The 27,812-nt window shown below is 36.1% G+C and overlaps 2 protein-coding genes across 6 annotated transcripts; both read right to left on the bottom strand.

The window, feature by feature from the left end:
- Positions 1 to 334: 334 nt before the first annotated feature.
- On the bottom strand, positions 335 to 7,098 carry NUP42 (nucleoporin 42). Its single transcript, XM_026706395.2, has 7 exons — positions 6,835 to 7,098; positions 4,819 to 5,014; positions 4,271 to 4,365; positions 3,006 to 3,082; positions 2,821 to 2,907; positions 1,514 to 1,592; positions 335 to 1,384 (listed from the first exon to the last, which is right to left on the bottom strand). The coding sequence occupies exons 1-7, from the start codon at positions 6,956 to 6,958 to the stop codon at positions 864 to 866; spliced, it is 1,179 nt and encodes a 392-aa protein (XP_026562180.1). The 5' UTR covers positions 6,959 to 7,098; the 3' UTR covers positions 335 to 863.
- Positions 7,099 to 10,277: 3,179 nt separating this feature from the next.
- Positions 10,278 to 24,306, bottom strand: KLHL7 (kelch like family member 7). Of its 5 annotated transcripts, none has more exons than XM_087916295.1 (12): positions 23,978 to 24,306; positions 22,638 to 22,740; positions 21,626 to 21,719; positions 20,499 to 20,623; positions 19,890 to 20,065; positions 18,891 to 19,065; positions 17,605 to 17,717; positions 16,639 to 16,879; positions 14,007 to 14,208; positions 13,613 to 13,710; positions 12,300 to 12,502; positions 10,278 to 12,047 (listed from the first exon to the last, which is right to left on the bottom strand). In XM_087916295.1, exons 1-12 carry the CDS (start codon positions 24,095 to 24,097, stop codon positions 11,988 to 11,990), a joined length of 1,710 nt encoding a protein of 569 aa, XP_087772421.1. In that variant the 5' UTR covers positions 24,098 to 24,306; the 3' UTR covers positions 10,278 to 11,987. The 5 variants fall into 5 exon arrangements, with proteins under 5 accessions (XP_087772421.1, XP_087772420.1, XP_087772417.1 ...); XM_087916294.1 differs by having other exon boundaries at positions 17,605 to 17,747; positions 23,978 to 24,285; XM_087916291.1 differs by having other exon boundaries at positions 10,278 to 10,494; positions 17,605 to 17,747; positions 23,978 to 24,285.
- Between the last annotated feature and the right edge of the window lie 3,506 nt (positions 24,307 to 27,812).

Raw genomic sequence — 27,812 nt, 5'->3', positions numbered from 1 at the left:
GAATTAGCCAGTGAGCTTCATTAGAAATTTGCCTGCATTTTCTTGAGCAAAGCCAACACCCCAGCCACGATTCTGTAGTAGCCATAGTAGCAAACATTAAGTGTTCTGTAATTTCAAAGTGGAAAAAATATAACAGCATATAATCACTTTTCAGCTTTTGCCCTATTTCTAGCAAGTCAAGGCATTCTATTTCTATTGAAGGGAGTGACTACTTAGATACTCCCCAATCTTTTAGGATGCGAAGCACTTCAATAGCTCTGAACTTTCCCTTCATAGAAAATTCTAGTATACAAGCAGATGCACACAAACATTATGAAAGACACCAGGACAGATGTGAACAGTAGTGATTTTATTTTTCTTCCTTTGCATTGAATAAAGGTGCCTTAACTAATCCTTTGAAAATTTAGCATTTATATTCATATGGCTATATCATGAAGAACAGTAATAAGCCTGACTAATATTATATAATCTAGGCAGCACAAAAAAGGTTTTCCAAATCCAAAAAATCCAAGTTTACCAATTCCATCTGATGTTGTAGCAACACATGTACCATTAAATTAACATATACCTGCTAATAAATCTGACAGATTACTAAAGCCAACTGCACAGGCAGCAGCCAAAGAAAATATAGCACCTTGGATATTAGTAAGATTTATTACTAAATTTATATTCAGAGTTTTAGAGTTCAAACAATGAGTATTGAATAACTATTATTTCAACATGTTTGTTTTCAAACTAAACATTTCCATTTTGGTATTAATAAATCAAGAATATTCATTAGTAGAAATAAATCCAATAATTCCAAGGATTTGGTCTTAATACATCTGTAGAAAAACAAGTAGAAAGAGCATCTGAGGCATGTGCTACATATTAAGAAATTCCATGGGTGGTGGTCTTAATGGGATTTTTCCCAAAACGAATTTGGTTGCTTCAAACTGTTTTAATTCTTCTGTAGACAGTTGAAACTGGGGGGTAAATAATTCTTCTGAAGAGCCAAAAGTTGGAATTGCTGGGGATGTTCCTGTAATATTGCTTGCAAGAGAATGTGCTGATTCTCCAAAGAGTGTATATGTAGAACTGAAAGCAGGAGGTGCAATTGCTTTTCTAAATACTGTAGCAGATGTGGTGTCTGGTGAAAAATTTGCAGAAAAGGGTTTTCCAAATCCAGAAAATGTAGGTGTTCCAATTCCATCCGATGTTGTAGCCATATTAAATGAAAAGGAACTTCCTGAAGAATCTGGCATACTAAAGCCAAATGTAGAAGGAGCAGCTGAAAGAAGTACAGCACCTTGGACATCAGTAAGGCTTCCAGATGATACAGCAGCAGATTCAGGAGATTTGAAAGAAAAGTTCTGAACACTATTCCATGTATCTGTAGGAAAGCCTGCAGTTATAGCATACAGAAAAAGTTGTAAGAATAATTGCAATTTAAAGAATACTGCACTAAAGGGGAAACTAAGATAATCAAAATGAAGCATGTGGTAAAATGGATCAACCAAAACAAATTCCTTACTTGATGTTCTAGAAGGCAGTGTCTGCTGTCGTTCAAACCCAAATGGAGGAGATTGGTGACTAGTCACATTCTTCAATTCCTTAAAAACAAGCATAAGTTCTATATTTCACATTTTGTTTTATGGCTTCAGATTAAATATTTTGAAATGCACATACATACTGGTATTACTTAACAGTTGGGTACTTAATGACTGTTCAAAGTTACGATGGACCCCAAAAGTTGCAACTTAAACTTGACTTTATGACTGCAACCCCTCCCTCTATAGCCATGTGACCACTTTTTAGCTTCTTGGCAACCAGATCCTATAATTCATTGCAGCTTCCAACTGTCATGTGACTGAAATTTTAAGTGTTTTGCTTGTTTCTGACAAAAACTATTCATTAGGGAGTGTGTATTCACCTAACAAGCATATGGTGACCGTCTTAATGACAATGATTTTTGACTAAAACTCTGGGCTCAGTTGTGGTTACTAAGTGAGAATTATATTAAAATCAAATATTTTTATTATCTATTTTTTCCTACTTACATTGTTGTAAAATCTTATTTCACATTTATTTGCTTTAGCAGCAAGTTGCATTTTTTTCTGTCCTGTACTCCAGAGAAACTCTGTTTCTGCTCCTTTATTTTCCAATTTGGCAATTACCATCAAAAAGAAAGCCTGGTTCTTTTATAAATTTGCTGGCAGGGGAAAAGGAACTTTTTCTCAGAAACCTAGGTATGGAAACTCAGTAAGACCTCAGGCTATCCCTGGCTGAAGGTGAGGCAACACTTCACCTTTGAGAACCTGGAAGTCTAGTCCAGTTTCTCATCCTCTAGAGCAACATTTATATGGAGGGAATGTGATGTTCAAGCCTTCATCTACTAGTAAACCTTTGCCTAAGAGCCCAGAGAGGCCTATCTTATCTGATTTGTCCTTTGTAATAGCTCAGAATGAAAACTCAAACAAGTAGTTTATCTGCCTTGGATACAACATGTACAGGTTTGCAGAAAATAAAAACTTGATAGCTTCCATAGGGAATTCTGATTATTTTATTATATTTCTATGCCACTATTTTTCTATAAATTCTCCAAATGCTTTTAAGCAAAATAAATGCTGAAAAGATAAGCTAAAATTTTGCCTACAATTTTTAAATGTGTTTATAAAGGTTATCTAAATAGCAATAGTTAAGTAAACTCAATCCCTCTTATCGCTGAAGCCTTCATCTGTTATTAGCTGATTTAATGCCCCAAATTATTACTGGTTTGAAAAATCAACAAAAATATGAACACAATTTTTTTTAAAATAAATATTTTCCAGTTGTACTCACCATTGCAGTTTTAGTAGTAGGAGTTGCATTCTTCAATTCATGCAATCTACCTTTCCACTGACTAGCTAGTTGCTGGACTGAACTGACCTGAAAAAGGAGGAAAAATTATTCACTACTGCTTCACATTTCAAATAATTTTCAAAAAAGTGCTTCAGCCTTCTATGTTAAACAATATAAACACTTACATAAGCTTGTGTGCTATTGTTTGCTTTACAGATATAATATCCAAGACGTAACTCTTCTGGCAAAAAGTCAGAGAAACCTGTAAGGATAACAATCAAAGACCAGAAAGGGAAATATTTTACCCCCATAATGCAAGGCTAGTAATTATACATACAGATACAATCTGTGGTTAAGAAAGACTCACTGGCAAAATAATTCATTAGGCAAATAAAAATACGACATTCGTTTTGTCTCTTAAGCCCCTATAAAACCAAGTCAAAAATTTTGCCTCATCTTCCAGCAAGTGACCCATTCACAATACTTGCTGTCTTCTGGTGTTAATTTTTTTCCTCTAAAAAGTGTGGTCAATCAATTGCAAACTCTAGATCTGAAATGCCTACTTGAGATGTGGATATCACAGATACGATTGTCTCCTATATCTGATCCCATATTAGAATAAAGGTGCCTTTTGTCCTGATTTTTAAATATATCTTATAGTGACAGATCTCTATATTCACCAGACAATAGTAATTTTAAGGAAAATAAACTATCGACCTCATATGCTTTCCATTTTCTCCTGTGAATAGCTCCCAAGTTATCTAGCCTTCAATGAAGCATAGGAGTCTAGCAACAAAGTGTGTGTGTGTGTGTGTGTCTGTGTGGGCACTGTCCAGAAATAAGAGACATTTGCAGAGAATTAGGAGATATGGGGATGTAGATCTTTTAGATTTGAAATATTCTCCATTGCAAACAGAACTGTTCTGTCCCATATAAGGCCTTTTAAAAGTTGGTCAAGGAATTTTGTCTGGCGGAGTCCAGGAGAAGACCTATTTCTACTGTGGCTCTTGCCATCTGGAACAAGGGTGTCCAATCTTGGCAACTTTAAGACTTGTGGACTTCAAATCCAAGAGTTCCTTAGCCAGCAAAGATCCATCCCCCACTCTCTCAGCCTTCCAACAAGACCTTAAAACCTGGCTGATTAGCCTGGGGCCTGGATGTGGGTATTCCTTACTGAAAGTGGTGATTGGATTAAATTCTTTTTAACCCACTCCAATGTATATTTCTGCCATCTTAGCTAATTCTTAATGTAATGTTATACTTACTGTTTTAATATTTTATTACACTGTTTTATTATATTGTAAGCTAACCAGTTGACTTATTGCAAGATGGGCAGCAAATAAATTGAATAAAAAAGTAAATAAAAATAAGAAATTTTTCATAGTGCCTTAGTTACACAGATATGTGCAATGTCTCATCCAATGAGACCTGACAATAGAGTAATTTGTACCTGAAATATTAGATTTTTCTTTCATTGGTGAATAGGAAGAAAACATCCATTGTCCAGAAGATTCCCAAATTTCCATGTCTTTCATTATTATTTCACTGAATAAATGATAATGGAAAGTTGTAACCCATACTAAACTGATGTAAAATAAAACCAAGCTAATCTTAAGGGTTCATTGTTTTTAAAAATGGAGACAAATCAAGACTTATTAAGCATAGTAAAAAGCATAGTTAATTTTATGATTTAACCACAATTCTTTTTCTTGCCCAATGCAAAAACAATAAGACTTGATCTAAAATTAGAGAACAAAGTAAGTTGTGATGAGAATGCTGCTCTACTATCAAGAGACCCTACCAGTAGGATAGTGCCTTTGTCTCAAGGGTCTCTAGGTATACCTATAAAATGTCTACAAGTCAGTTTGCATATTCTGTATGCAATTATAATATTCAATGAACTGTATAAACTATTGTAGCAAAGAACTGAAGTTTAGGATTGTTATTTTTAACCACACATTTAAATCTCATAGTAATTAAAGGAAAAATGCCAAGTACCTAAGTTTTTCTTCTTCAGGTTTATTATCGTTATTCACATGTTCACTTGAATCTAATGCAGCAAATCTATTCTGAGAAAAATCTGAGGATATGGGGTCTTTGTTGCTTTTCCACTTAGAAGATTTTGAGTAATTAGATGCCTGCGTGCTAAGAGAATAATGTTGCTGTCCACCCCCTGCTCCTCTTCTGCTGGAGTCTGAATGAAAGAGAACATAATGTATCAAACATCATCTTTGCAGTAAAAAATAATTTGATCTATATCACAGAATTAAGTAACAGAAATGGGCCTACGAAAGATTTGACAGGGTACAAATCCAAAATCTATAGAAAATAACTCAAATGCAGATCCCTAGACCACAAAAAGCATCCATAATATTACAAGCTTTGTACTCTAACATACTTATTTTACAATGTAAATTTAAGATATTTCTATCCACCAGATTACTTCAGAACTGTGACAATCTTTATTCCTGTAATGTGTCCCTTCTGGTGACTGTATCTGTTTAAGGAGGTCTATCAGTCTCCTACCCTGGTCTCATCTTGCCTCTCTCACATTCCAGCCTATCTGAGCTTTTGCTTTTTTCATGTTAATTTGGTGTAAATTCTGATTAAGAGGCCTAATTTCTGCAGCTAGGATGCATGTCAATTCCTGCAAAGTCTGAGGCCTGTGAGAGGCAAACTCCTTTCTTCTTTTACAGCCCGGTTCTAGCCAACACTTTTTTTTAATGTAGTGTTTATTTAACTCCTTTAGTTTAAGCCACCTCTACATGTATGGTTAGATATCCCACCTTTTGGGTAAACCAATCACATATATAAGAGTGTCCATGACTAAGGTATATCAAGTCAGGGGGTTCCAAAACTTAAGAACCAACACACACCACTCAAAGACTAGTATTTACTACTTCATTCTTTCCCTCTTCTACTCCACCTCCACCAAATACTACTTATAAGTCATATTGATAAAGAACAGTATATCTGCTTAGTAGCTGCTTTAGGTACACACATACCTCTCCGAAACCATACACAGCTGCCTCTCTGCTCAATTTTTATAACAATTGCTATGCCAGCATAATGAGAGGCCTTAAAGAAACAGAATAGTAGCACAAGTGCTGGCCATTTTGTAGGTAGTCTGTCCTCATATCTGTGCTAGACTTTAAAATTCTGAGAATTTGCAGAGACCACAATGAGCCAATGAATGGCTAAGAGAAAGTGTGTATAAACTATCATTTAGGCTAAATGGAAACATTCTTTTAACTGTTTAATTTCTATGGCTGTCCAAAAGCCCAACAAACTTTAATAGCATCTCAGCATTTTTGGAACCAGGTGATTTTTCTCAATTGTAATTAATTACACTTTGTTCTGGCAGCTAGAGAACCCTAACCCTAAATAAATGGGATACTCAGGCGGAATGATTTTAATTCTACTTAAAGCAGATCCCTCACATCCTGGACATAAACTGTTTCAATTCCTACCCTCAAAACAATGAGGCACATGTGCTCCACAGGAGAATTGTTTTGAGAGACTGTGCTGAATGCAAGAGTGCACCAAATGCAAGTGGCTTTGTTTTTTTTCAATTTGTGTCCTTTTCATTGTAAAAAAGTTGGTCACCTTAATAACTACAGAACGAGGCTGCATTGCCCATTAACCTTGCTTTTGTAACGAACCTTGTTTTAAACTTATTTATTGGATTTCAATATTGTTGAAGACCGTTTTAACTTTGTTAACTGCTATACAAATTGTTCTTTCGCAAGGAGAGCGGTAAATAAATAAAACTAAGCGTCCTAATTAAAAACAAACATATGGCCATGTTTGATTTCAACCCATCTCTGTCAAAGAGGCTGGGGTGGTGAAGAACAAAATACAAGCAAACTAGTTTAAAAACATTCTGGAAGCCGAGGAGGCTGGAGCGGACCTTCCTCTCCCGAGTGAATCCATTAGGCAGAGTCACCTCACCCCCACCGGGAAGAAAGTCAAGAAACTTAAGCGGCTAACGGGGCACCCAAATCCCCTCCGTACCTGAGCTTTGGTCAAAGGCCTGGCTGCCTCTGCCACCGCGTGGATGTTCATACCAGCATCTATCACCGAAACGGCAGTTGCCCTGTAAATAGTAAGAGCAAACCCAACCAGAATTGTGAGCCATGAAAAGCAATGTCTCAACGCCACCAATACAAGTTTCCCGCTTTGCTTCCACCACCGTATCCGCTCCGCAAAATTTTCTCTAGGGCTACGCAGTATTTATAATACGACTGGGGCGTGCCTGGGCACGCAGCAATTGGGGCGTCTAATGATGACGTAAAGACGACAAGTCTACCCTTGGCGGAAGTAAATGCATTGGCAAATTGCCCTTCAACATCTTAAAAAGTAATTGTCTTTTTTTTAAATCTGATTTTAGATTTCTCCTTACGGTTAATTAAATAAAAAAACAGGCACCCAAATATATAGTAGTAAGAATTCAACGTGCCTCTGAAGGCGACATTCAGCAAGTATAGGTACAGCAGCTGGAAGTCTCCGTATGGGGCTGCTAATACCTATTCCACTTTATTTTATATTTTGATGAAATTAAAAGGATTGGGAAATGGAGAAGAAAGACCTATCTTTTACACAACATGCTCAATCATAAACTGGCCAAACTTTTTATGTGGTGTGTTGAGCAAGCCTAGCAACTAAACTCATGGTAGCTGTTTACAAGGTTTATGATATATCTCTAGACATAGTTGTATATATTTAATTGAATTTGGAAGTTACAAATAAAGGACGAACAATGAATTGTATTGAATGTTGGGGGCAACAAAATGTTTTTGTTATGGTAGAAACATTGTAAGTCTGAAGTCTGAATCTTGGATTGATTTGTGTTCTTCTTTTGAGTGACAAAATTGAAAAACTGATCCATTTTACTCCATGTGGTCATATTTTAATGTTTTTTTTAATTGAGTTGTTTAGCATAAATAAATGTTCTCCTTTTTGTTTTGTTTGTTTATTATTTCAAATTTTAAAGTTTGCACTACTAGTTTCTTTTTCTTACCAAAGCAAGGACATTTAAAAAGTAGTTCAATCTGAAACGAAGTCATGCTAATGTTTCCGTATTTTATTACCTTTATAACATTTGTCCCCATTTATCTTCCTTGGGTGCTCCAAATGATAAATGCACAGTAGTAGATAGGTAATAGTGGATTTTGGCAGCTAAGTTTACCATGAATTTGTAACTGTAAAATGTATATTTCATCACAAGTATTGAAACGCTAGGGGCTTAATTTTCTAAATGTAGACTGTTAAATTATAATTATATGCCAATAGACCCATTCCTCCTCTATTTTCTCCACAACCTGTGAGGTAGATTGGGTTGAGAGAAAGTAACTGGCCCAAAGTCATCTGGCCAGCTTTAAGCTAAGGCTAGACTTGAAACTTGAACTGACAGGCTCCTGCTTTTCAGCTGACTAACTTGGTTAATTTTCAGCTGACAACTTGACTAATTAGCTCTTCCATGCGACTTTTATTTTCAGGAATGCTTTTAGATCCAAATAAAAATACTAGCCAATTATAGTCCTATTAAGCCCCTTATTTTGAACTTTAAAGCAAGATAGTGACAGAGCTTCATTTATGTGGAAAATAGTTGTGGAAAATGGTGCTGTGGGGAAGCCCCCCAAAAAAAGAGAAAAAAAAGAAAAAAGAATGAAATATTTTGGGAAATATTAAAAGGCAGGATAGAATATTTCCCTAAAGGAGAAATGGGGAAAAAAACTCAAGGGAGGCAGAAATCAGCTAAAGAGGCCAGTTTATAGAAATACAGATTTGGTAATCCATTCAGAAAGTCTGGGTCAGGCAGAAGCTTCAGATAAGCAACACAAGCCAAAGGCTGACAAAATTAGCTGACAAACATCTAGGGTTTGCATTTCCCCTTTTGCCTGTAGAGCCAATAACAATCCATACATGACCCCATAGGAATCCTAAAGTATAAAACCTACTCATTCTAAACTCCATTTTGTCAGCTGTCCCAGAATCATGTAGTTAGTGGTTCTGCTTCCTTTCTTTCCAATCAGTCTCCAGATTCCATTTTATTTCCAGTAGCTTTCTCCCACCTTGGAACTGGACCTAGATATTTCTTACAACAGTACTTTATGGTTTGTAGGGTAGGGACTGATACTCACCATTTTTCATTTAGTGTTTTGTCAGGGATATTGTTTGTGGTTGTTGCTTCAACTCTTTGATTATCAATCTGTATTCTGTAAAACTGATACAGTACTATGCTGTGAATTTTGAAATCAAATATTTAAATAATTTGGCATAGGTTATATCTGAATTTATGGTGAAGTAGGAAACTCTCCAAAACAGTAAGAGTAAGCCTCCCCGCCATTGTGTTTTTTAGTAAAGTTATTTTGCCTTCTAGGAAAATGTTTTGTGACTGGCCATGTCCTTCAGGCACATATTTTGGTGCAGGAATCTAATACTGTGTGAATTCACTCATCATGCTAAGCCATAATGTAATCTGCTTTGTTTTGGCTTAGCATATTTATGAACTTAATGATGTGAAACCCAAGTGTGTAGCATATGTGAGATTGTTTTACTTTCATAAAGTATGGCAGGTAGGTACTTTATGAAAGTAAAATGTAAGATTGTTTTACTTTCTTAGTATGGAAGGTAGCTCTCCAATGGTGGGATTCAAATTTTTTTACTATGGGTTCTGTGGGCGTGGCTTGGGGAAGAGTACTGTAAAATCTCCAGTCAGAGATGGTATTTGCCGGTTCTTTGAACTACTCAAAATTTCTGCTACTGGTTCTCCAGAACTGGTCAGAACCTGCTGAATACCACCTCTGTAGGTCTCCAAGATCAAGGATCAGATGCAGGATATAAAGAGATTCCTACATCAAAATCTTGCCAAAATAATCTCCATAGTGCATTCTGCATGTTGATTCAAAAATTATGTCAGTGGTATAGATTTTGGAATCTGCTCATATCACAAACTGGTTCTTGGCACGCTTAGAAAAAGCTCTAGCCAAAACAGTGGCTTCAACTATTAACATATGTCACATCTTGTACTATTTAACAATTTTCTATGTGTATGGGACACAGTTAAGAAAAGTACAGGATTTGAAGCAATAGTACATAATATATATATTTTTAACTTCACTTTATTGCCTGACTCCAGGGCGATTTCTGGATGGCTCATAGTACAACAAACAAAGAAACAAAACAAAGCAAACAATAAAAACAGACCCAGATTAGAAAAGAAAAAAGATGGTGAATCCATCAGACCATAGCACCAACATCTGGTGGAAAGGGAACATTTCAGCCACCTGTGGTTAAAGCCAGAAGAAACAGCCAGACCTTTAAAGCTCTCTAAAATACCATTGGGATATTATTTAATGGATAAAGATTGCTTGGATCATTGATATGACAAACAGTAAATAAAAACAACACATTTTTAGGAACAAATATTTAATAAAATTAACTGACCACAAAAGCCTCATTTAGGTATTTATTTCACTTTCAAAATTCTGATACATAACAAAATTATTCAATATACAAGATTTTTTAATAGATGCCCAGGACACAAAAACTTATCAAGAAAACTTTTTACACATAATGTTCATAAACAATGAACATTACAATGAATGAACATTCACAATGAAACAAATCTATCACATTCTGCCCAGACAAATAACATGGAGAAAGGTAAACCTATGGAAAACAATAGAGCTTGCATTAGTTTACATTGTTTTTATGAAATTGTACCTGTTTCATAAAAGAAATAAAGGAACAATTTTGTTAATGACCTGGATTAAATTCCCTATTATATCTATTAATATTTTTTAATTTTTGGACAATCTATTAATTGGAAAAAATGCTCCTCAATTTGCTTAATAATTTATTTTTAAACCCAACTTAAAAGAATTAAATCCAATTAAAATATTAAATCCAACTTAAAAGTGATGTTAGAATATTAAATTTGTATCCCTCTTTGCAAGCGTACAGAGTTGTTTTAAGTACTGTTCAGATTTTCATGACAAGCCAATTCTAAGAAGACACACAAATATATACCTTGATCAATATACCTTTCAATCTAGAAGCACTTTCAGTCCCTTTTAACTGCAAAAATATATTGAAAAAAATTAGGAAAGCAACGTATGCTTATATCCCAAAAAGTTGTATACGTGTTATCATTCAACTTTCTCATATGCAAGTTCATAAATGAGTACTTTTAAAGTACATAAACATTATAGTTTTGAAACCTTACTGCAGTCTTATTATTTGAGATGTAAGAAATGATTATGAATTTTTATAAAAAGCTTGAAGAAAGGAAATCATATCAAAACAATGCAGATTTTAAGTACTGTAGCATAGATTTCAATTCATAAAAAACAAAAATAAAATGGATTGCAGTTCAGGACAAAACTTTAAAAACAGAATTTGCAAAAAACATGAAATTTTCCACTGTAGTATCCTATCTACAGGTGAGCTGTAAGCCATAATCATCTCAATTATGACAAATCATGGCTTGAACTATCTTGCTTTGCGTGTAATAAGTCTATCATATATTAGTCTCACCTTTTACTGAAATAAATGAATTTTTGCACGATATTCTAATTTTTTTGAGTTTCACCTGTACATCCACTTGCAAATAAAATAAATTTACCATATTATCTTGTTTATACTTGTAATATTTCAAAAAGTAGATGCACTTACCAAAATCAGCTCCTAGATGCATGTTTGAAAGAATATAATGGAACTACACTCGAATGAATAAAGCTTTGTACAGATAGAATTAAGAATGTCTGTTCAAGAAATTATTTGCCTCTTCCTTGGTACCACTTTAGTTATATGATACAAGTATTTAAAGATAGAATGCTCATGTACAATAACAGTACTTTGTTATTGCACTAAGTACAGAGAGAAGATTAATAGTACTGGAATTAATTTAACTATTTCAATTATTGGAAACAAAATTACAGAACTTGAATTCTGTAATAAGGTGGCACCCTGAACACTAGTTTGAGCAACATATAGCTTAATATTTTGTTTTGGGAGTTTTCTACTTGAAGAATGCCAGTGCTTTTAATGAAAAATGAAGATTAATGAAGAGATTATTCTTGAAATAATTTGCAATGCATATTAGTCAGTTGGGGTTTTTTTTTTTTTGAAAAAAATTATTGGTTGGGCATCTTGAGAAATTTTCATTTTCCTTCACTCCTCATTTGGAGAAACTGAAATAATTCCAATGCATAGAAAGGGCCCTAAAGAACAGTAGTCAAATAAGAAAACTCAAATTATATGAACAGTTGAAATAAGAATGAAAAGCACACTCCAATTTCCCCCATATTATATACTGGCAAGACACAACTAAAAGGTAGAACAAAACAAATAGCAATTTCTTTCAGGAGTACTTTTTGATAATACTAAAGTATTTAAGTTTCTAATGTCTCCTCATTTGCTCCACAAGTATCCACTACACAAATTAAACAGCTGGTTACTGGAAAAGCACGAACCTTAGAGTTTGCTGTCCATTTGTCAATTTCAGTGTTATATTCAAGGATGTGCCCCAAGCGACCCACACCCTGAAATCCAGCTAGAACATAAATTGTGGAACCCACAGCAGCACATTTTACCGTTACACCTTTCCATGACATTGGGGAAACCATCTTCCATTCATTCAGTTTAATGTCATAGTATTCCACACTGTCTAAGCCACCTTTATAAGGAAGAAAATAATTATTAAGCTAATATAACTTTGTCATTATCATTTTAGGATTAAAACTTTTTCCAAGAAATTTAAAATATTGTACCAATATAATAAATTAGATGTTAATTGAATGGTATAAAGACACATTTACATCTACTACAGAAATAGGTAAAAATATATAAGTCCTACAGAAGAAAAATAACTTTCAAATTATATGGTATAATTATTTAATATCCTGAATATATCTTCAGAGTTTAATAAAACTTACTTATAAGACATGGGAGTATATAACCGTAAAATCTTAAATGTTTAATATTGTACAGGAACCACATTTAAAAATTCTATTTAAAATTAAGAAAAAAGAATATTGATAGTTTTATTCCTGAGCTATGCTTCATCATGAATACAAAACTTCCATAAGTAGTGAGGATGTAATAAAATTGAATCATAAAGCCACAAAATTAATTGAAATTGTAGTATCTACCTAAATTGTACTAACTTAGCTTGTTAACTAAGTTCCACAAATTTTATCATTTTTACTTCCAGATATATATGTATAGAACTGAAACATAAAAGACTATTTACAGAATATATTGGGGATATAAAGTTACATTTAGAAAATGAGTACCACAAGACCGGCAAATTAATGAACATGTATTATATTTATATAAGAAAGGTTAGAAATATTAAAATTAAAACTATATTTTGTTAATTTATTAGGAATATTATCAGAATATGGCTACAGATATTTATAAGGAAATAGTTTAATCACTCTTGTGTACCTAGCATCTGTGTTTTATTTATATGACATTTTAACCTATCATTAATATGAAAAAACTCCTGGATAAAGAGCATTTAATAATTCCTGTTTATGGAAAATTAGGATGAGCTTAGTTTTAGGGAAGTACTTTCTGTTGAATTAAAGCCTTCTGGTGCTGAACAATTTATATCAATCTACTTGAAATACTGTGATAGCTATTTAAAGCCTATAGTGCAAGCATTGAGAAGGTTGATGTCTTTATCTTTCAGAAAGCAGAACTTAGGGTTTTATTTATTTTAATACTGCAACAGTCCATAGAGCCCCATGACAGTTAGGTAGAATAAATTATTAATACATACCTAAGCTATTTTGCCCCCCTACAGCAAATATTTTATCTTTCACAACTACCAAACCATGGTTCTTTCGAGCTTCAAGCATTGGACATAGCTCAGTCCACCTGCAAATATTTAAAATGCACAATTTCAACCATATTTTTCTTTACATTAAATGTGATCAAGACTTAATGAGAAATGTTATAATTAGCTGTTAGTTCTCTTATTTCAGTAAAGCCTGGCAGATGGAGTGTGGCTCTTGGGTGTCTCTTTTACATTTTTCTCTCCAAATAAGAAAGTAGTTTCAGTGTTTTGAAGGGCGAGCTGTATAACTTAGAAATCAAACTTTTCTACCATTTCACAGTGTGGAGAAACCTATTCCTGATACACGCTTTTGACAGGGAATAAAGTCAATACTTACGTTTCCTTTGCTGGATCATAAACTTCGCAGGAGCTCAAGACTCTTCCAGAAACATTGTTCCCTAAACTTCCTCCGCACACATAAATAAGGCCATTTGCTTCTACCATCCCATGACTGCATCGCTGAGTCAGCATACTGGGCTTTGTGTGCCAGCTTTCTGTTCTTGTATCATAGCATTCAAATAAATATAAAGCAGAATTTCCTTTAAACAAAAAATACAGTCACTTAGACAATCTGAGACCACCTGCTTGTTAAGGTAATGTTCTTAGGCAAATAACATAGACAATAAACTCTCAGTAGTGGCCCAGATTTCGACACACCATTTTCAGGGAAATGCTAACTTGGCATCTCCTTCTCAATTTCTCAACACCAAATCAGATTATTTGTATTGAGGACAACATCTGATTAATGAAAGAAAAAAAGCACTGTTTTTATTGCAAATCTCAGTAGAAGCACAGAGAAAACAAAGGAGAAAATGTTTGTGTGTCCCCCTTTAATGTGAATAAAATCTAAGAATATTTTTGCCATGCTAGCAGTGAGAAAACTTGAAATATGCATGCTCTCCCTTCAGTGACTCAAGGGACATTAAAAAATGGCTCTCCAATGGAAAGGCCAGTGAAAAAATGGCTGTAATTACATGCTGCTCCTAAAGCAAAAGGCCAGGAAAGAGGTTAAACGGATTATTTGACAGCACTAACATAATGCTACTGGGTTATATGGCTAATATTGTGGTTGTACTGGATATGTGTCTTGTGACAGATACAGGCTTATTTATTACCATGAGTAATGAGAAAAGAATTTAAATCCAAAGAATGTTTTTGTATTTGGATAGATAAAACATCTACAAGGAATACTTCTAAAAATATAATCAAGAAAATTATCAAAAAGCTTTGCAAAAAAAGAGCTGCATTTTATATGTTTATCAACACATTAATAAAACCAATGACAGTCTTATTCAAGTCCAATGAGCTAAGGCTCAATGTGCTAAGTGAAAATTATTTCCATACAAATATGTATGTATGCACAGCTGTGTGAAAAAGTTCTGCATACTTTACGGTTTATGACATTTTTTGGATAGGCCATTGATTTTATGATATTTTATGCTAACTACTATGCAAATATTGTTATATTTAAATAAATACTAGTGGTTTTTAAGAGAAAAGCAGAAACTGTTTGCAATTTGGTGGTGTTTGGATGGGGATTATGAATTTTCTTGCATGCTTACAATGACTATGAAAACAGATTAACTGATGCATACACAGTGGCATACATGTTGCAATTACTAAGGCCGATGCTAGTGTTTCGTTAACATTTTTATTGTTTGTGGCCCTGAAAAGGACTGTTTAGGTAACCAAACAAGGTTTCTAATATGAAATTGGCCAGCTTTATTGCTTATCACCAGGTGGCATCACTTCTGCATACAGTGTACAGTATACCAAATGGACCAACAAACAGTGGGCCAAGGTCATCTTCAGTGACGAGAGCAATTTCTACTTGACTGGGAATCAGTGCAATAAGCATGTCAGAAGATTTCCAGATGAAGAATTTAGGCCGTACTGCCAGAATCTATCTGTGAAGCATCCATTGCACATGATGATCTGGGGCTGTATAGCTGCTTCTGGTATTGGTCGGATACAAATCGTGCAGGCAATCATGAATTCCAAGCAGTATGTTGAAGCGTGGAAAAGACCATGCTTCCTTCAGTTCAGCAACTTGTAGGGAAGGACATTTTTTAATTCCAGGATGACAACGTTCCTTATCATCGAGCCAAGTCCATCCAGCAGTGGATGAAGAAGCATGGTGTTCAACTCCTGGACTGGCCAGCTCAGAGCCCAGTTTTGAACCCAATTGAGAACTTGTGGGCCAAGATTGGTTATGAAATAAGCAAGAAGCATCCGAAGACCAAGCAGGAGCTGACTGAATCCATTATTGCAGCCTGGCACCACATTGTCACCAAAGATCACATGCAAAGGTTTATACAGTTTATGTTGAAGCGATGCCGCCTGGTGATAAGCAATAAAGGCTGGTCAATCTCATATTTGTAACCATGTTTAGTTACCTAACTGGTCCTTTTCAGGGCCACAAACAACAAAAACGTTAACAAAACACTAGCATCGGCCTTAGTAATTGCATCCCATATGCCACCGTGTATGCATCAGTTAATCTGTTTTCATAGTCATTGTAAGCATGCAAGAAAATTCACAATCCCCATCCAAACACCACCAAATTGCAAAAAGTTTATGCTTTTCACTTAAAAACCACCAGTATCTATTTAAATATAACAATATTTGCATAGCAGTTAGCATAAAATATCATAAAATCAATAGTCTATTCAAAAAAAGTCATAAACTGTAAACCATAAAGCGTGCAGGACTTTTTCACACAGATGTATGTATGTATGTATGTATGTATGTATGTATAGAAAATAATCCAAGCTGTAAAACCTTCCATTCTATTAGGGGAAATATAGTTTAACTAATGCATGTAATATTACTGTGCTATCATGTGGATTCAAAATTGGCATAATAGTGTTTACTATAACCTAGTTCTTTTAAAAGAAATATTTTGCAACAATATAGTACCAAATGTAGCATTTAATGTTCCCACAGCCATGTCCATAAATGTGTCTTACCTACTTCTGAACCGCCAGATGTGTAAATTTTACCCTCTGCTGCACATGCTGCAAGGCTATCACGAGGAGTTGGAGGACCCAGTTTGGAGTACCAGCTGTCTTTAACCACATTGTAGCAATCCATTCGTTTTATGGGGAAAAGCTGGGAACCACCCAAAATATAAACTACATTATCCCAGAACACAGAAGCTGCATCCCTCCGCTTTTCAAAGGGACATCGGATGTCTGTCCAGCTGTAATCCTGCATAAAAATAAACCAAAGTATTATAGAATATTTTCAGCCATGTCCTTCTTAACAAAAAGAAGTCTTCAGTTTTAGAATCATTAATATTTTATTTTTATTCCATTTTTTGTCAAGAGTTTGAGAATAACATGAATAACATTTGTATTATCCTCAGAACATGATATATTAAGGTGAGAAACCACAAAGGAGCCTGGAATTTTGCTTGTAAGTCAACTGTAGTTGTTAAATGGGTGATCATGTGAACTCATCTGATTTTATGACTGCTTTTACGATGGCTATGAAATGAAACATGGATGTTAATAAATCATGTGAACTATGTCAGACCCATGCCCCTGACAGTAATGTTATATATTTAAAAAATGTTAAATTGCTGAAGCAACCTCAAAATAGAGGTGCACTCTAGAAACTTTAATCTTCCAATGCCTCATTCTTTAGGACCCTGTTTTTCCTATTTTAGAAAAAACAAAATGTGGCTTTTTGTGTGTGACATATCAAACATGTAAAAAAAAAAATTATATTAACAGCAAACACCTGCAATTTAAGTACACTCCTCAGCTTTTCGCTCTTTGGTGTACAAACCAGGTTTTGCTTGAAATAAAAATAAAATAACCGTAGCATAGACCAAAGTCACAAAATGCAGGCATATAAGATTACATATTAAGTAAACATATACTTTTATATAGTACATCTAATCCATACAAACAATGGAAGATCAAAATTACCTTGGGATTGAAGTATCGACATGACTGGGGCTGTGATCCTCCAAACAAGGCAATACGGTACTCATGCTTTTTCCTTCTTGGACGAGTCCCATCCACCAATTCTTCTCTGTCTTCTGGAGAAAGGAGATGGTATCTCATTCCACCTAAAGAAAAAAAACTGGTTTTGGGCAGTTTTTTTATTTGCAACATAAAGCGGCATAAGTAGGTACACTTTTGTACAAGGGGTCATCAAGTAAAAGAGGGCATCAGTTTCTTCCTTCTGTGAAGCACTTATTTCCTCACCCTTGCATGTTCACACACATAATTAAACAGCAATTTTAATTTATGAAGACCTCTCAGAAAGCAAGGCCATAACTGTTTTTCTTTCTTTCCACTCATTCTGCTAAAGCTGAAGTTTCACCACTATCCAATTACTACTATTTTGAGAGCACCAAAGTACCAGACCACCTTGTCTTGAAAGGAAAGGAGGGGTACTGGCTGAACGACAGGATATTGCCAAACACATGGATCTAACTCTTGTACTTGGACATTCTATGGAGAGAATTTCACAAGCAAAACACTCATTACAAAAAGGGAAGTCTAAGGATTAAGGCAGCATTTTGGATTGCCTAATCCCAAGTAGTTCAAGAAGATAATCTCAAATTGTACCTAAAAATAAACTGAAAGACAGTGAGGAACTTTAACACTGCTGAGATACATTTATCATAGTGAATCAACAATATAGCTTTTTTATCTAAACCTGCTGGCTCCTGAAAGATTTAAAGGCAGATCAACGTATAATTCATTGAATTTGTCTAACCTGTACTGAACAAAACTATAACTAAATCATTTCAATTGCACAATTGGCATTTTAAAATGTGTAACATGCTTTGTGCAGATAGCCCTGAACAAAACAGAAAACTCCATTAAGTAGAATGTCAAAGGAACTATAAAAAACATCACAGCAATGACTGTTACTTGTTTTATGATTAGAATTTATCAGTGTACCCCAAATCATCCTTGTCCAAGCAGGTGTGGAACTTCTTAAAAAAGGTGTTTGAAATCCAAAGAGAGTATGGCCTGTGAAATAACATTTCCCTGAAAGAAGGACTGAAGTTTAAGAATATTTTTCTTGGAAGGATAGAGCTAGAATGTAAAAGACATTTGGTTTCTTGCCCACTCAGTCCCAAAGGATAAAATTAGCTCTTTTCAAGGGGTTATTTTTGAAGGGTTATATGATGAAATAGGCAGCTCATAGAGGAAATCAATATTAGGATGTCGAAAAGACATTTTGATGATAAACTTACTTATAACCATTTTGAGACACTCTGGGTTGTCTTGTATAAGTGGCTCTGCCTGTACAGTTTTACTAAGGAAATTCTTTGAAATTAAAGGAAACCTGACTTTAGCAAGGATATCAACCATGTAGGGCTGGCGGTTTGGCTCATCATATTTTAACCAACGAACAGCAGCATCATAAACCTGGAAATTAGGAAAAAATATTTAACTAGACACATATACATAGAAGTCTATTTTAGAAATGGCAAAGAAAATATTATTTAAAATAAAAAACTCTAAAGCTCCAGTTCAAACGGACGTTTAGCAGAGGATACTATTATCTGAGACATTTTTTCATCTCTCACCACTTGTCAATCTCAATTACGAGTTCTTTTTTTCATTCAAAATTGGTAAAGAAACTTAGAAACCAAACATTGATATTAATAAATAGCTGTTCTGCATTAACTGCTAACATTAAGAAATTTCCTTATGGACTTTAGAACTGTGCATCAACTAGGCCTGAATGGAACTGTGTATCAACTAGGACCTGGATCCTACCAGCATAACAACCAGTTCGGTGAGCATGCACTTTGCATGCATGTGCACACAGTACTTGCAAAACAGCTTTTCCTGCAAGCAATCACCATCTCCTGCTGTAAGGTAAGGTAAGAATTAAGGACAGCCTAGAGCGCGGGCGGATGGATGGGCCCAACTGAAGAAAAGATGATCTTCAGAGAGAACCAATTTGATGTCAGCTGCTCTTTGGAGCTACTGGTTCTATAGAACTGGGCCGAACTGGTAGAATCCCACCCCTGGACCTGAAGGAAGAACTAGATGCAGAAAGTAAAGGCCAAAGTGATCCCAGTGATAATAGAAGTACTTGCAGCATGGCTTCAACAGACCCCAGGAATGGCATCAGAGCTCTTTGTCCAGAAGAGTGCATGCTGGGAACATCTAAGATACTGTGCAGGTAGAAGACCTGAGATTGAGGAAGACATGTTTTAAAAAAAGTTTTGTTTTTAAATTACCTGATCTTCAGCTCTTACAGTCAGAGTGTCTTGATTGAGGAGATGTGTCACACGTTTAACATCTAACTGCTGAAACTCATCAGTCTTGTACACCTCTGTGAAGTGCTGATAAATATAATCATCCGCAGTGGCCTTCAGTTCTGGGCAGTCAAGGCACTCTGCTAATACACTTATACCTAGTGCAAGATGGAGAAAAGAAGTGGTTAGCTTAGTGACATATATAAAGCACACATTATTTTTGTACCTTTGAGTCACTGATGCTTATCGACAAGTCCCTGCAGTTTTCTTGAAAAGACTGCACAAGTGATTTGCCAATGCTTGATTCCTAGGTTGAGAGAAAATGACTGTCCCAAAATCACCCATCTGGCTTTTTACTAGAACTCAGTCTCCTAATTTCTAGTTTTTAACCACTACACTAAATGGATTCTCAAAAAGCAAATATAAGCAGATATAAGCCTCAATGTTTTGAAATATGCACATTATTTTCAAATCTTAACAAAATTATATATTATAAAAATTATTTCAAAAATATAATACACAATGGACAAAGTTCTTCATTCCAAACTTTGGAAATCTTGTAATATCTTTAACAGGAGGGAGATGCCTTACCAAGACAATTTGTAGCATCCACTTGCTCTTTTAAAAACTCTACACACATTTTTTTCACAGGTTCAATTTGATATTGATTTGCTGCATCCAACAATGATTGGACATTGTTGCTGTTCACAGAAATTCTGTAAAAAATGCTTACACAAGTAAACATTTTAACAAATATACATATAAACTGACACATACTTATCTATAATAAAATCTATAAATAGCATTTAGTTTAGTTTACTTTATTGTCATTGCAGCTTGTACAAGGAAATCAAACATCATCTTCAGTGCACATCATGACCATGAAAATAAACACAAACACACATCCTTCACACTCCACACATTGAACCGAAAACCATCAACACTGCACTATACAGTAGAATTCAAAAGAGCTACTGCCGGGGATAGAAGCTGTTTTTCAGCCTATTTGTGCTTGTTTTTTATTATTCTGTACTGTCTGCCAGATGGTAATAGTTCAAAAAAAGGGTGCCCAGGATGAGATGAATCTTTGAGAATGTTTTCAACTTTCTTAAGGCAGCGGGAGCTATAAAGCTCTTCCAAAGAGGGGAGAAGGCAACCAATGATCTTCTGGGCAATGACGTTAACTCTCTGGAATGCTTTCCTATCTGCCACTGTGCAATTGGCAAACCATACAGAGGTGCAGTAAGTTAAGATATTCTCTATGGTGCAGCGGTAGAAGGTCACCCAACAGTTTTTTAGTTATTGTCTCCACACCATGAAAGCAATCAGTCCACATCATCTCAGTAGGCAGACTCATCTCCCCTGGAGATAAGTCTCACTACTGTTGTATCATCTGCAAATTTAGTAATAGTATTAGTGTGAGTGGGAATGCAGTCATGCACATAAAGAGTATAGAGTAAGGGACTCAACATGCAACCCTGTTTAAAAGGCATATTTGAGAAGATTTTCTTAACAATTAAAAAATGTAGAAATACAGACAACTATAACATTTGCTTATAAAATTAATGTGAATATTTCTTGCAACATTTAAAATAACATTCTGTACTAGATATATACTAATATTTTGTACTTGAATGGCCAATTTAATCACATGAATGAAGTTTTCTAGATTTGTATTTGTAGGTGGCTAGCAATAGTGAATATTGTGATATACTTACCTTGCGGTATAAGCAAATTCCACAAGCTGTTCAATTATATCTGGCTCAGCATCCTTTAATTCAACTTCAAATGACTTTGATTCAATCATATTTGCTGTAATTAGATAATATAAAGAGTTTTAAAAAAAACCTTGCAGAGCTACTATGATATGTGAAAGGGCAAACCTGTTTCTTTGGGGAGCTCTTTTCAGATGCAGTTCTGGAACACTCATTATATCCTCTTTTAGGTACTTCCAGTTGCGATTGTCACTCACAAACACTATTTACCAGTAAGCCACATCTATCACATTTACAGATACCAAGAATTATGGCTCAGAGGACTAAGTAGCAGTACTGTATCAGATCCACAATCCCTGTTGTGATTACATTTGTTTTGGGGCTGGAAGGGAAGCTGACCACAAGTGAGAAGGGATGTATCAAAGTTTATTCTCCATTTCTCAGCTTAGGACATTTATGAGAACATTGTGTACTATAATAGTTTAGCAACAGCAGCAAAGCTGATGACACTGAGCAAAGCAGAAGCTCTTACTAGTAGGACAACTATGCACCCCCAAACTCCACAGCATTCTGTTTCAAAGTGAACGTTCTGTCATGTTTCCAGAAGCACAATTGAGTCAGTGGCAATGGCACAATGCTTATTTGCACTTGATCATCTATTTGTGGCCAATTTAGAAATAGCTGGTGATCCAGCCCCACGTAGGATGGAATGTTAGGCTTTATCCTGAAGGATATAGCCTAACATTTTCATAATTCTTCTCACACACACTCTGTCATGGAGGCGACATTACTTTTTCCAGCTATCTATTGATAATTTCCTATGGGTAGTTTTAAACTATAGAAAATGAAGTACTGCATGAAGGCATTAATATCATGGTTTAATTAGGATTATAGAAATTATAGTAACAAGACTTGTTCAATACTAGTAATTGAAATATTCTTCCTTTTTTGCAAAGAGATAATAAATTGATATTCTAAAGAGACTATTAAAAGCTGAACTGGAAAAAAACCTTACTGGTAAACATTAAGTGAAAAAAGTGACTGGCTGAAGCAAGTACAACCCGATGAGCTGGAATCCTCCTTTCCTGGACTATCAATATAACGTCACATAGTGTTTTCTAAAATAGAACCAAAAAAGCACAAAGTTATGATAGAGAAATATATATCTTATATTCAGAAAAATTGGTAGAAATGTTTATTTTCTTCACTAAACTAAGCCTACGTTTACTGCCTAGCGAATTCTGAAACTCCAAGATATGAAAGTTACCAAGACGGAAATATAAACACTACCTGCAGGGTAGTATCGTGGCACATTGTATTATCTTCTTCCAATATAATTTGACTATAAAGTTAACATAATTAACAGTAACATTTATTTATTTATTTTTGTCAATTGCTTACAATAGGTATAAGTAAAAACATAATTATGAATACACGGATAGATATAAGAAACATTAAAAAAAAACAAAAGATACAATAGGACGGGGATGGTAGGCACGTTGGTGCGCTTATGCACGCTCCCTACAGACCTCTTAGGAAAGGGGTAAGGTCAATAGTAGACAGTCTAAGGTTAAAGTTTTTGGGGTTTGGGGAAGAAACCACAGAGTCAGGTAGAGTATTCCAGACATTGATTGACCACTCTGTTGCTGAAGTCGTATTTCCTGCAATCAAGTTTGGTGCAATTAACCTTGAGTTTGTATCTATTGTGTGCTCTTGTGTTGTTATGGTTGAAGCTGAAGTATTCATTGACAGGTAGGATATTGCAATGTATGATTTTATATACTTAGATCGGACCGAAGGTGGCATAGTTCTAGGTTTTCTAGGTCTAGAATTTAGAGTCTGGTGGCATAAGTTATGTACCAAGTGGAACAGACTGGATTATAAAACCACACCTTTACAATTCTTCTAGAATATCAGAATTGCATTTTGTATGTAAAAGAATCAGATAACTACACTAATGTAAAAGATTGAGTGATGAACCAAAATGCTGCTAATTCAAATCCCCCCAATTAACCAGCAGCTTTATGCCTGCAGCACCAGGCACCCCATCGTCGTCGTTTGCCATACGGAAGAACGATAACCGAGACTTGGCAAAATAACAAAACAATGCCAAAGCCAAGCCCTTCAAAACTGGGACCTTTTCCTAGGGACATTCTTCACTAGGAAGGCAGCGCTGGTCACTTGAAACTGCCGTGACTTTGATCCCTCGATTTCGAGCAGGGGATCCGACCCATAGTCCCTACCCCAGCGCCGGGTTTTTGCTGGATCCCATAAGGCGACAGGCTCCGCCAAGGGTTCTTTACGGGAGGCCCAGTTCACCCACCTTACCTCCGCCCTCCCTTCCTCTCCACTTACTTGCTTCCTCATATTATTCATGACCGCCATGAAACTAGCCAATAATTTGGCTTCCTCACGAACAGCCAGCTTTTTCTCCGTTTTCTTCTTGATGTTTTTATCTGGCGTTGATGCCGCCATGCTCTGCTCCCTCTTCTTTCCCACCTTCTGCCTGTTCTTCTTGACGTCGGGATTACGAGGACTTCTCACGCCAACGCGGGTTCACACAAGACAGTAACCGGCGCGAAGCAACGAGAGCTTCCTCTACCTAAGTGGCAAACGGCAAAACGGAGGCACTACCGCACTGACAATCAGCGGACAGCGCAATCACGTAAAGCCGCACCGCCTTCTTTTTTATGAACACTCTGCCCAATCAGGAAGCAGATCGCGAAGGTCTCTTACCATCCCTTACAGCCAATCTCGCCGCAAAGAGGGATTTGGAGGGGTCGGAAAGAGGAGGGATGTAAACAAAGAATGAGCAGGCATGTCGTCATCGCGCCCTACTAATATACAGACAGGCAGCTCGAGATTTTCTTCCAAAAAAGTGAAGGTGGATGATGGATAGCGAATGTGTGTGTGGAAACTCAGCAAGACTGAGCTTAGTGAACCATGTTTAAATTTTAAAAAAGAATTTAAGCATCAATTAATTGGAACAAAAGCAACTGTATGTAGACAGATTTTAGCCAGCTCTGTGTTATGTATTTACTTCGATCTGCTTTTCTGTTAAGAGTTTCAATAGCTTTTGTCTCCAGATTCTTTAGAGACATCAAAGAAAAACGGAAGAAAAATAGTATCTTGGGAAATAAAGCCAATATTTTTTTAGCACACATGCTCAGGATTTTTGTCTGGAATGTATTAGGTAAAGTGTTAATTCAATTAAGAAATGATAACCAAATTTCAGTAAATTTACATTTTTGTCATGTTCTTCCAGAGCTTTCTTTAATTATCAGTTGCAGCATTTCCCACACTTTTAATATCACTGGATTAATTAACAAGATGCTTTAATTTTCCAAAGTTTTGCACTGAGAAATCTGACAGATGAAACTCAAAAACTGAATCTCTTTTATATCTTCAATTGCTATGCATACTTGAGAAATGGTCAATAAACAAACAGAAGAAACCATAACTACACCTATATTTCAGTATTATACCTTGTTTCCAAAGCTGCCTTGTTGATTTAGAAAGCAACCATCACATAGATTGCTTTCTAGCATCCCAGGACATGTAACTTTTGTGTGTGTGTGCAAAACTATAACCATTAAACAGTTTTCACCAGATACTGGAATTTTTATGGTTTTTAATATAACAGTGCCAACATATCAATGAAGAGAATGGGACTCAAAGTAACACAAGTAATTTAAAGGCAACTAGATATGAGCTTAAAACTGCTGCAACAAGCTCTTAAAATCAACAACTGTTACAAAGTTTAATCCTTGATTTAAAGTTGTATCATCAACATATCAGCATATAATAGTGACAATGAAAGATTTATATCCAGTTTCCTAAAGTAAAATAATGTTTTATAAACCAGATATAGCAATGTGATTCTTTCTCTTCTCTTATCAAGTTGCTTCAGAAATGTATCAAGAGCAATGGTGGGATTCAAATTTTTTACTACCGGTTTGGGGACATGGCTTGATGGGCCTGGCAGGGGAAGGATACTGTAAAATCTCCAAGTCAGAGGTGGGTTTTGGCTGGTTCTCTGAACTACTCAAAATTTCCGCTACTGGTTCTCCAGAACTGGCCCGAACCTGTTGAATACCACCTTTGATCAAGAGATGATGCATGAAGATATTTTCCACAAAACCAACTGCAACACATCTCTTGGAAGAAAACCATGTATACAGAAGTTCAAAATTAGCATTGAAGGCAGAATTATGCTTATAATAATGTTGCCCAAGGAACTTCATAATTTTTTTTCATGCTGTTGTGAACAAGGTAAGTTAACGTATATTGATTTTTTAAAAAATTAAAGTATTTCTATTATTTTTCCTATACTTCAGAAATACAAGACAAATATAGAACTTAAGAATTATCCCCAAAATGATTACTCATTGGTGAGGAAAAAACAGTTTGTTTTTTTAAAAAACACACAACTGAATTTTTTTCACTATTGTGCTAATCTCTGATTATAGAAATTATTCCCACAGTAACCTATGCTGAACTTTGAATTAGATTCTTTTAATATTTAGATAAGTAGACATTGTTTTAATGGATTGCATAAAGAGTTTATTGAATTTTGGTTCCATTAAATTCAATAGGACAAAGTAATTGTGATCTTGGTTTACCTGAAATCAATGCAAATTAAGGTACAGCTATAATGTTATGCTGTTCCAAGCACATGAAATCTTTTAATTGTATAAGAATGCATAGGATTTGATTGTTAGTTCAATTAATGATCCCTTCAACTTATTAGGTGAATCTGGAGTTAAAACAAGTAGGAACCTGTTAGTGAATATAGTGTTCTGCTTCTTACTGGTTCTGTGTATACTTTAGCTAATATTCTATTTTAATGAGACACATGATAAGTATTATTCTGATCATACAACTTTGTGATTTTAGTAATGGTGGCTGTTATGTCCTGAGGACTCTAGGAGTTCTCACTCAGGTCCACTCACTTTGTGTGGGCGTTCTTCCCCCTTTCCTCATTGGTTGATTCTCTCCAGCAGCCAGCTATAAAAGCAGGCTGCGGGGTCCAACCAGTTGCTGATTGCTGCGAGCCAGTTCCAGGCGTGGCAAGCATGGTCAGCCCTTTATTGTTATAATAAAGTATTGTTGCACTCATGCTCTGGTTCAGCCTCTCATTGCTCAAACTTAACACTGGCGACGAGGATGGGATGGCTACCAGAAGCACCATGCAACCGCTGAGTCACTAGTCGCCGATCCGCAGCCCAGAGAGCGATCGGCCGACTACAAAACGCTGACCGCAGCCAGAGAGAGCGGTCAGCCAACAAAAAGAGCGAACGTTGATCTGCAGCCAGAGAAAGCGGTCTGGTTCGAAAGTTAGAAGCGTCTGTAGCCGCTTGTTAGCCCAGCTACGGGGAAAGTGAAGCGCTGCGAGCCGCAGCCGCTCAGTATTAGGCGCGAAATTCAAGCGGGTGTCATTTGAATTTCAAACCAAGAGAGACACAGCACAGCGCTGTAGTAAGTCACTAACGCCCACGCTGGCGCGAATCTAGACACCTCAAACGGCTAACAGCCAACGTGGTTAACCCAGAGAGAAAGAGAGGATAGCAAAAAACCTCTCCAGAGCTGATTTCACTTGCAACCCACGAGCGCCCGTTGTCCCCAGAGAGATTTTTCCGCAGGTAGCCCAGCCATTTCCAGCACCATGAGTTCCAACCCAGTATTCCCGGCGTTCAAACCAGACGAAGAGAAGTGGGAATCGTATAAGAACCGCTTCAACCATTACATCGATGCGGTCGGCCTGACGGATGCGGGAGAGCATCGGAAAAAATCCTATTTCCTAATCTACTGCGGAGCCACCGTTTACGATACTGCCGCAGCACTCGTAGCTCCTAGAGAGTTGAAAAACGTCCCGTGGTCCGAGTTGCTTGAGATCCTCACTAACCACTACGCTCCCAGGCCTTCACAGATCGCCAGGAGGTTCACTTTCCGTATGAGGAAGCAATCGAGTAAGGAGACCATCAATCAATATATGGCCGCCCTCAGAACAGCAGCTCTGCACTGCGGGTTTGGAACATACCTGGAGGACATGCTCCTCGATCAATTAGTTTGTGGGGTCAAGGACCTCAACCTACAGAGCGCCTTCTAGCAAAAAGACCTCAACCTCGCACAAGCGGTCGAGGAGGCCCTGGCAGCCGAGGCTGGCAACGAACTCAGCCACCGAAATACA

The sequence above is a fragment of the Pseudonaja textilis genome, chromosome Z (assembly GCF_049901715.1).
Source record: "Pseudonaja textilis isolate UNSWEBS1 chromosome Z, rPseTex1.2, whole genome shotgun sequence".
NCBI classification, from domain to species: domain Eukaryota; kingdom Metazoa; phylum Chordata; class Lepidosauria; order Squamata; family Elapidae; genus Pseudonaja; species Pseudonaja textilis.
This window is presented reverse-complemented; position numbering and strand designations above follow the sequence as displayed.